Source organism: Aptenodytes forsteri, unplaced genomic scaffold (assembly GCF_000699145.1).
Source record: "Aptenodytes forsteri isolate BGI_AS27 unplaced genomic scaffold, ASM69914v1 Scaffold7, whole genome shotgun sequence".
Classification (NCBI taxonomy): domain Eukaryota; kingdom Metazoa; phylum Chordata; class Aves; order Sphenisciformes; family Spheniscidae; genus Aptenodytes; species Aptenodytes forsteri.
Window position 1 is genome coordinate 1458905 of NW_008795919.1, and position 10163 is coordinate 1469067.

Sequence of the window (10163 nt, forward strand, 5' to 3'; positions counted from 1 at the left end):
GGCAATGACCTGCAGGTCCCATGGGGCCTCAGGGGTTACCGGGGCTGAAAGGGGAGCCCGGGCTCCCTGGGGTTCCCGGTGAGGGGAAGACCGGCGAGCCTGGCATGGCCGGACCCATCGGCCCCCCGGGAATGCCGGGAACGCCAGGGCTGAACGGCCCGCCGGGGCCGCCGGGGCCACCCGGGCCGCCAGGAGCGCCTGGGGTATTCGACGAGACGGGCATCGCGGGGCTGCATCTGCCAGACGGAGGCGTGGAGGGGGCCGTGCTGGGGAACGGCAAGCCAGGGAAGCCACAGTATGGCCGAGGAGAGCTCTCCGCCCGGATCGCGCCAGCCTTCACCGCCATCCTCACCTCCCCCTTCCCGGCGTCGGGCATGCCGGTCAAGTTTGACCGGACTTTGTATAATGGGCACAACGGCTACAACCCGGTCACCGGGATATTCACCTGCCCCGTATCCGGCATCTACTACTTTGCCTACCACGTGCATGTCAAAGGGACTAACGTTTGGGTGGCGCTTTATAAGAACAACGTGCCCGCCACCTACACCTACGACGAGTACAAAAAGGGCTACCTGGACCAGGCCTCGGGCAGTGCCGTGCTTGAACTCAAGGAGAACGACCAAGTCTGGGTACAAATGCCCTCGGACCAGGCCAATGGGTTGTACTCCACGGAATACATCCACTCTTCCTTCTCCGGGTTCCTGCTTTGCCCCACATAACGGCTGTTGGGCATGTTTCCTTTTCACCCACTTTAGCCATAAACTGTCTTTTTTTTTTTTTTTTGATAAAAAAGTTTTTTAAAATTAATACAAAAAAGAAAAATCACTGGGAAGAATGCGCAAGCCGTTGTCGTGGGACCTTGCTTCACGCTGTTTGATCCATGAGTCAAGAGGGTAATTGGAAAGGAGACATCTATCTATCTATCTTTCTTTTTTGGGGGAGGGAGAAGTGAGGGAGGGGAAGTGACTTCCTCAGCAAAGCATATTTGGAATAAATTTTACCCTAGTGACTGTACATCAAACACAGGAACGAGCTTGGGATGGCAAGGATCTGGCTCTGCAGTAAACTGCTCTGTGATCCAGAGAGGGTCATCTGGAAGACCAGACCCTTCTGGTCTGTAATCAAGTGCCCTTGTTTCCCATTTTGAGTACTAGTTAAATAAATATGGCTGTTGTAATGGATGGTGTATTTGCTAACCAGCGCAGGTGTCCTAGGCACTTAACACAAACCTGGACAGCAGCAAAGATCCATGATGGATTGAGAAATTTCCTTCCCAAGCCATCAGACGCCCAAGTTTCAGTCTCACTGATGCCTATTTTTTCAGACTGTGCTTTGAGGCAGTCTCTCTGATTCACTCTGGATTCAGTGTGGTTGGATTTATAATCATTAAAAGTGGAACACTTTGCATAAGCACCTTCTTATAAGAAGTAAAGATAATTTTTAACCCTCCCCCCCAGCACCTTTAGGAATAAAAACATCCAGGCATTGGTATCTGGGAGGATGACAGACGGCCTACTCCAAAGCTGTTGAGGGAAGCTGGGACCCCTGTGATGAACAACGATCCTCTCTCTCGGGTTAATTCATCTACTGGCAAGTCCAAGGGCTAGTTCTGTCCTGTCTGTTTCTTTACAGCCCAAAGACTTGCTTGGCCTTGCGAGCGTCTTATTCCTTGACAACACGGGGATGGCACTGCACGCCCGGCTTACGGTGCTTCTAGCCTGGTTTGACAGAAGGTTTAGTTATGCTTTCTTGAAAGTGCCACTTACGGACCACTTGCTTTCACTGTCTCACTATTTCGGGATGTGTAAACTTTTGCATTGGTATCCCCCCTTTCTCTGGGGACCTTTTAATTAAGAAAAAATAGTGTTCGTTCTAACTTTCCATTCAGTCATTTTACAATGGTGCTATTATCTACTTAACAATGTTTTTGACAAGTCTAGTGCAATATGTACCTGTAAAAGTGCACCATTCCAGGTGCCAGTCTGTGACTTAGGTTAAAAAAAAAAAAAAAAAAAAAAAAAAAAAAAAAAAAAAAAAAAAAAATCACATTTGTCTGTCACATTTGTCTGTTGTTACCACTTTGTCTCACTAATGCTTGAAATGTTGCCGACCTGAATATGAGCTACAAGGTTCTGGGAAAGGTATGCACGGATACTGACCACCTGGCTGCTCTGTCCTGTGCTAAAGGGAGCAACTGAACCCTGTTGCTTTGCAGATTTTCTCGTGGTAGAATAGTCATTGCCACTTGCACTTACAGTAAAGCGATTCTTCTCATCCCAGGCAAGCAGCACGCTGCTGAAGTTAATCCACATGCGTTACGCTGCATGTCCCTCTGCAAAGGCACATCCCTGAGAAAACAGCAACAATTTGGTCACCAGCTGAGCAACTATTACCCTTAAATTTTCCTAAAGCCTGTTCTATGGCCAAAGAAAAGAAATGTAGCAAGAACGGGACTCAGGATTGTTCTCCAGATGGACTGTACAAGATATTTAAACAACTCTTCTTTTTCTATTTCTGGTTGGTTTGTTTGTTTTTCTCCTTAAGCCTGTCCTGTGTTTCTGCCTCTTGCCATCCAGGGCTTCCTTTTAAAAACACACCTATCCCTGAAATGAAGAAACACAAAAAGGAAATTTACAGTTGGAAGGCCGGCGCTTCCCCTACTGCCCGGCTGGGGCTGGCGTGTCCCTCTCCCGGGGATTTTCTCCACGTAAAGCTGCAAGTTTCATGTAAAGATGAAAAACCTTCTCAAGCTGAAAGGCTGCCCCAGTGTTTGATCCCACCGGACGTTTTTAACTCCTGAAGGCAGTGGGGTGTCAGGGCTGTTCGGGCTTCGATCGTACTGGGTTATTTCCCAGCGGGAACAGGAGCCGTACAAAAAGAGTCCCTAAAAAAGTGGAAGCTCAGATGTTTTCTTCAAGCCAAGGCTTGGGAGGAGGGTGCTAGGATGGGGCCTGTGTCTCCTTTATTGAAGCGTCTTTCCTGCGGAGAACAGCCATGAACTCGAGCTGGTGCCACGCAAGGCCCCGGCCAGCAGCGGGGTCTGGCTCCTTCCACCGCGCGGCACTGCCGGCGACGCGTGCACACTACCTGCAGCAGGGCCAGGAGCTTCTCGCGCCCCAGCCGCGCGCTGGGGCGGAAGCTTCATCCTGTTACTCAGCAAAGCGACTTATTTATACTGTGTTCTAACCTACATTCCATCTCTTTTTGTTCTGTTTTATTCGAAACTTCTTGTTCTAGCTGGCAAAAAGCGATGACAAAAATACTCACTATAACCACACCGAGACATTAACTCGTTCAGTGCTGTAGATATTGTTTTGCAATTTCACTTTCCCTTCATGTGCAGAGCATAAACCATAATCAACCTTCCGCAGCTATATAACCTGTTACATTTACACAGTAATTGAAAGGCAAAGATATGACATGCACATAGAGTTAGGCTAGAAAAAACGATGCACGGGATGAGGGAGGCTGTTCACCAAACCGGACGCTGTCAGGAAGAATTTTTTTTCTGGAGTACTGAGTACGTGATATTCACCAGCAGAAAGGATTATTTTCTGTCGTGTGTGTGAGCGCATGGGATTTTGGTTTCAATCACAATAATAAAAAAGGTTGGGTTGGATGAAGTATGTCTATTTTTAATTATGAAAACTGCATTACAATGTGCATTTTTATATACAAATTCTTACTATTTTTTTTAAATTTGCCTCTAGTATCTTCATTTCTAACCTAGTATATAGAGGTTTTTAGTTTTGTAAATACTTATTACATGCACTGTCTGTCATAGTAAAAGTTGGTTTAAAATGCACTCTTTTTGTGATCAGAAACTGGCCTTCTCTTCAGAACTAAAACTACAGTACTTGATTGTATTGACAAAACATCAATAAAACTTATTGTATAAAAGGTGGGCTCAGCTGTGCCTTTGTCCTGTTATTAATGGGCTTGCTCGGCCTTGCTAGTAAGACCATTCATACAGACCTCTTGCACTGTATTTCCTTCTCAAATCCAGCTCACTTGTTCCCAGCAGTCCAGCAGATTTGCTTGCTAATTAATATTCTTATGTAAGAAGGTAATGCACGTTTCTTGTGATTAAGGAAAAGATTCCTGTCTCCAGAAGTTCATTTTTAAAAAATGATGAAATCCAGACCCTTTCAGACTGGCAATTATTGAGTAATTTAAGTCAAAGTGTTGGGGATTCCCTTTCCCTTCTGTGTTTTTTCCGTGACACTTCTTTTTGCCACGTTACACAACCTTGCCTACAGCCAGCCTCCGCATCCCAAGCAGCAAAGGCAGGCAGTTCAGCAGCGCACAGAAGAAATGGTGAATCACCTGTAAGCAAATCACTTTCAGAGGCTAGAAGTACAAAGCATAAAGAGAGGAAAATATGTTTTCCCACCTGATCTCTCATCTGGAAGAGGAGACGTTACTTGTTATGGGTGAAACACTTCCAGAGAAGCTTGGTTGCCACAGGGGCAGACTCCTTCAAAAGCTGACTAGGAAGAACAAGCGATTCTCCTGCTGCAAGTCGCGGGGGCACCCAGCACACTCCCCGGTCTCTGCGCGATCATCACACGCTGGACTCCAGCAGCTGAACTCCTTCCACGCACTGCTCCTCGCTGCAAACACAGCCTACAAGCCACAGCCAGCAAAGGAAAAGGGCCTCTCCAGCAAACCTCCCTGCAACGCACACGATCGATGCTTCCGACTCACCCTGCTGTTAGTAAGAACCACTACTCCTGGGCTTTTACAAACTTCAGCTACCCCGTACTGCTCACAGGCAAGAGTGAAAGTAGTTTTTACAGCAGATTTCCAGTGCTAAAACTACCCCAAATAGAGCAGGAGTCTTGGCTACACACAAGATGTCTCTAACCAGCACCGAACAACTTCCATTCTGCTTTCTACAGAAAGATTTCAAGGAGCTGTAACAAAGTAGTTTCAGGTTGAGTCTTAAATGAAGCATGAGGTGAGGAGAAATAGCCCAGAGGTTGTCATACGACTCCTCTTGTCATTTAGTATGGAAGCACAACTTCATGACTTGAATGAAAAGACGGGAGCAGTGGCTAATTAACAAAGATAACTAAGTGATTTTATTTCTTTCCAGGGAAGTCAGAGCTAAATGTTTTAGTACACATTTAAATTCTGGCCTAAAATGAGCTATATTTTTTAAACAGGAGTTCCAAACATTTAAAATTATAAAGCTGCTTTGAAAGGAAAATATCTTCTTTTAAATAATTCTGTGAATACGTTCACACCTCTGGCAGAATGTGAAAAACCTGACATTTTACATCTCAGATCTGCAGCACGACACATAAATATACAATAGACCAAAATTCCACATGCTCTCAGGACAAGAATTCATTTATACAAGGAAAACCCATTAAAGCGTCACACACAAGACCGGCACTTGAAGGAAGCAGACTACAGGAAAAACTGGAACGACCTACCGCAGCCAGATTTTCCACGTGTGCATGCAGCCTGACACACACAACAACCATGTGCCGATACCAACAGGGAGTGAACTCTGTTTCAGCAGACCAGTCGCTTCCTGGTGTCACAAGAAATACCAGAGAAATAATAGAGAATTACATAGTCACATTCAAATTTATAAACAATTCCGTATGATGACTGCTTGCCTCTTTCTTCCTTGTTGTTTTCAATTACTAAAAAGCTTTCAACCCTTTTTAGACATGCCATACCCAAGCTGTTACTCCCTTTTTGACCAGCTCCACTGGGCAAAGGTTTTAAACGTCACACTCTGGAACAACACAGCTTTGCTAGAATGTTCTTGGCCACCAGTACCAGCTTCAAATGCACAAACTCTTTTAAACTTTGATAAATTCTCCCCCAATTAACCCACCTTTCCCTTTATTTTTCAGATGATTCTTACCAAGTACAGAGTTTTAGAACTGTGAGAAGTAACTCCTGCTTCCAGCTGAAGTCATTTTTGTCACTGACTGCAGCAGAACCAGGAATTCAATCCTTGTGTAACACTAGGTTTCACAACTATCTCCACTCACAGATTTAAACAGCAATCTCACTTGGTGCTCTGGACATACGTAGGACAGGGTTAAGAACACAGGATGCAAGGATCAGCAACAAAGGAAATGGCTAGAGTAACTGCAGTGACGTGAAAGCCAGCTACGTAAGGGAACACAAAATGCGATGGATCAGGACGGTGCCAGGTGGATCGCAGAGCAAAGGACACCAAAGGAGCAGTAACTGGTTACGCCCTCTTCCAGCAGTAACAACGAGCCAACTGGGATTCTGCCTGCATGCACCAAAGGCATTTCTCACAATGCCACTAGCAATGCAAAGAAAACCCTTCTCCAATCTCTGGCACTTTTCATTCTGCCTTTAAGTGAACCTCCCGGGAGGTCTACCCTCCAGCATCCTCACTCCACAACACAGGGGGTAACCCGTGCCACCAGGCGGGACATCCTCCAGGCTCTCCAGGGATGTGCCTCTCTGATGACTCCCATCTACATCCTTTAGCTGGTCAGCTGAGTGTGAACTGGTGTTTTGAGAGGGATGTGGAGCCTATCAAAGCCACTGCAGGACAGGCCACTAACAACTGAAACAAAGGCCACAGCACACAGGAGTAGAGGAAAACAGCAAGGAAGTCAGTGGATTCAGACACCCACCTAGTAACTACAATGACAAAATGACATAATGGCATAAGGGCAGGACAAAGCAAGAGGCAGAAATCTTATGAAAAACTAGACGCTCCTGTACACTTCAGAGGAGATGCACCTACTGTCCAAGGCGCCACATGCAGCCACTTCCCAGCTGAACCGTAACTGAAGGGTATGTCCCCCCTCTTCCAAACCAGCTCGTGCTTCCAGCTCTCAACTCACAGCAGCAGGCGTCTTTCTCAGGTGGAGGCTCACCGCTGTCTGCAGATGGCATGGCTCCACCACCACATTTCTGACCAGAAAAGCAGAGGTGACCACCCGCTTTGCCTTCAGAAAACACGCTCCCCTTGGAGCTCAGAGCCGCTGGCAGTAGAGTTCATACAAGCTATTTGCCAGCTTCTGTGTCTCCTGAAAAGCTTCACAGCTCTGCTCCCAGCTTGGGGGTATCTGTTCCTCCCCGTAATAAGCCCCTGCAATGGCTCCTGCCATGGTAGCAATGGTGTCTGTGTCTCCACCCAGAGAGATACAGTAGATGATGGTCCTCTGCAGGTTGCTGTAGTGATCAGGAATATCCGGGTCAGCTTCCATACAGTGCAAGAAGGAGTAAATTGCAGTAGGGACAGACCGCAAAGCAGCAATGCCATTACCTGTTAACAAAACCAACCATCTTCAGTGCTGCAGAACACTTGTTTCTTGCTTCCCGCAGAAGTACCTTTTCCCTTCTAACTGCAGCTTCCCATTGCCAGTTACTTCCGATACCAGTATCACTGATTTTATCATGACAAGGTGCAAAAGTTTGCATCTCAGAAGAGAAATCTCCCCATAGTTCCCCAGTACTACTCACATCCTGGAGAGCAACTCCCAGCTACACCAGTACAGTCTGGCAATACACATCTACCCCTTCCCATCCAACATGAAGATCTGATAGCCATTAAGACGAGATCTTAGAATATTAAGACATGTTATTCATTATAAATTTTTCTTAGCAAGACATTTTTTTCCCACCAATACAGAGAGGGAGTCACTGCATCAGGAGAATTACTGACTGGTGAGCACAGGCAGCCTTTCCAGCACATTCTGTGCCTGACAGGCAGCAGAGGCTGAAGTGGCAATCTGGGGGAGGACACATGAACTAGGCTTGCTGAGTCAGTCCTGCTTCCAGCTCTTGCCTAATACCTGTAGTAAGAAAGGTACTTACCTAATTCAAACAATACATCTGCTTTGGGAACACTGCTGAGCTCCAAAAATTCCTTTATTTTCTTTAGACGCCTTGAAAATGGTAAATCCTCAAATCCCAGCCTGAGGAAAAAAAAAAAGAAAAAAAAAAAAAGAAAGAGTACAATGAAGAAGAGAGAATGTGAAGAGCCAGAATAAACTGTACACAGCAGAGTTAGTGCTCCTCACAGCTACTTACGCTCGGGCGTCAGTAAGAGACTTATCGTCTGCCTCTACATCTTCCATGTGGCTAATGAGCTGCTCCAGGAAGGTCTCCTTGCTGAGTTCTCCCTGCAGGGCGAGATGCACGGCCAGGGCCTGCAGGATGGCCCCGTTGTAGCCCAGGGAGTTGGCATGGGTTAACTCAGCACTCAGCTTCGCAAACTGTGAATGAAAACACATCGTTAGGAAACCTACCTGAGAGATCACGGTGAGACTCGCCTGAGAGCAGGGACTCCCAGAGCCGAGGTGCCCAAAGGAGCCAAGAACGGTACCTTCTTAACATCCTGGACATCAGAATACACGAGCGAGATGCCTGCTACCCTCATGGCACCGCCATTGCCATAGGAGCCTTTCCCATTAAACTGGGCTCTTGCTGGTTCAAACACATCACTGCACTTGGGGCTCAGGAGCTTCTTGAAGACATTGACAACAGCCATCCCATAGCCCCTGTTGGGCTCCTTCTTGTACTCCTCAGCAAACCTGGCGCGGGCAAGAGAGCAGCAGATCCGCAGGTGAGAAAAAAATACACGGGATATTTGGTCTGTTGCTGAAGTTTATAAAGAGGTTGTATAAAGCCACTTTATCAAGTGAATTAATAACACGTGGATAATTCAGTGACAGTCAGGGTTCAAGTGGTTCAGTTCTGTAGGGAAAGAATCCGATTCCCAAAAACTGGTGTGAAAAGGAGGAAAGGGTGTATAAACATCACCTTTCACAGCCCGCTTGTTTCCCTCTCAACTTTGCCTCGAAATAGAAGCAAACTGGAAACATTTCCGTGGGTCACAACCACAAAGAAAGTCTTTTGTTCAAGTTCAATGGAAGAGTTTTCTAAACAAATAAATGTTCTCCCTTAAGTGGAACCAAATGCTGCCAGGGCTGCGGATTCAGAAGGGAAATGGATCATAAACAAACTGAAACTGACCTCACTAATATTCACTAAATTAAGGGAAGTACAAACATAAATAGCAACAAACAAACATGAAAGGAAATGCTTCTGAAATTTCTAAGCATTACCTTCCACAAAGGTGAAGATACGTACATGGCTGCAATACAGCATGTCCCGTCCTGCTTCATTTTAAAGCAGACTCTGAACCCACACTGAAGCCAACGCTGCATGTTCCAGGACAGTGCAAAGCACCTTACCTCTTGGCCATATCAACTTCATCAAACTCTCGCTTGGCTAGCAGGGACTGCACCACCGACCTGCTCATAGCCGTGTCATCCGTGTACGAAAGCGTTTCTAAAACAGAAAGTCAAAACATAACATGGCCATCCAGGGACAAACTCTCCTCCTATCCTCAACTTTCAGCACTTCCCTACTCTCCAGGGCTTAATTATCTGTATAGCTGGCGTTAAAACGTTACCAGAAGTTCCCCAGCACTTTGAGCTCACCATTAGCCGTGGTCATCAGAGTAAAAAGGCACAAAGAGAGATGCATCCACAGCAAAAGCGAGACAAAAAGCATGTCAAGAGCCAAGAGAATGTTTGATATCCAGAGGCGCATATGGACAAGCGAGAGACAAGTCTCTCAAGGAGTTTACAGCGTACGCTGACAAGCCGAGAAGAGAAAGCACAGTTGTGTTTCTGGACAAGACCGCAACAAAACCAAGTGCCTTTAAGATCCTGCTGGACGGGTTTACAGGGCTTGCTGCACTGCTCAGAACCCCAGCGTGAATCCATCACCACTTGCTAAGAGTTAAATAACCATTCTTGTGCTTCTCTTATTCTACTCCTTACCTATTTTTGGTATATCTGTTCCTTGCTGACACCCCTGTGCCGCGATACCCTGGTTCCCAGCACGCTACACGCCCCAGCTTCGCTCTGGCATGAGCGGCACAGGCTGATCACAGCAAACCACACATCCCTCCACACCGGCCGTGTGCTTAAGGAACCAGGAACCACCCTGGGGGAGCCCGAAGCAGGGCACTGCTTCAGCAAGGTCATCCTCACCCCGGGGGGGGCCCAAACCCCACAGCGCAGGGGACACACGCCAAAGCAGGGCTGGGAGCAGCCATGGGTGTCCCAGGGGAGGTGCCCCCCGCTGAGGCGGGGCAGGACCGGGGGCACCCACGCTTCGGAGGGGCGGTGGGGCTGGGG

General features: G+C 47.1%; 2 protein-coding genes across 2 annotated transcripts in view; one reads left to right on the top strand and one right to left on the bottom strand.

Moving 5' to 3' along the window:
- The window catches only part of COL8A2 (collagen type VIII alpha 2 chain), a 2325-nt gene extending 1528 nt beyond the window's left edge, over window positions 1-797 (top strand). Inside the window, 1 exon segment of the mRNA XM_009284739.2 lies at window positions 1-797. This exon segment is cut by the window's left edge and continues 559 nt beyond it. Coding sequence (XP_009283014.2) covers window positions 1-719 — 719 coding nt within the window. The 3' untranslated portion in view covers window positions 720-797.
- Window positions 798-5061: 4264 nt separating this feature from the next.
- On the bottom strand, window positions 5062-9602 carry ADPRHL2 (ADP-ribosylhydrolase like 2). Its single transcript, XM_009284740.2, has 6 exons — window positions 9459-9602; window positions 9210-9306; window positions 8339-8546; window positions 8044-8228; window positions 7828-7928; window positions 5062-7276 (listed from the first exon to the last, which is right to left on the bottom strand). The coding sequence occupies exons 1-6, from the start codon at window positions 9568-9570 to the stop codon at window positions 6984-6986; spliced, it is 996 nt and encodes a 331-aa protein (XP_009283015.2). The 5' UTR covers window positions 9571-9602; the 3' UTR covers window positions 5062-6983.
- Between the last annotated feature and the right edge of the window lie 561 nt (window positions 9603-10163).

Excerpts from the sequence above, each read along its gene's own strand:
- ADPRHL2 (XM_009284740.2), bottom strand. The coding sequence starts at position 9,570 with ATGCGCCTCTGGATATCAAACATTCTCTTGGCTCTTGACATGCTTTTT. Across the intron at positions 7,929-8,043 it reads TCTCTTACTGACGCCCGAGC|GCTGGGATTTGAGGATTTAC; the intron begins GTAAGTAGCTGT and ends TTTTTTCCTCAG. Across the intron at positions 7,277-7,827 it reads AGATGTATTGTTTGAATTAG|GTAATGGCATTGCTGCTTTG; the intron begins GTAAGTACCTTT and ends TTTTGTTAACAG.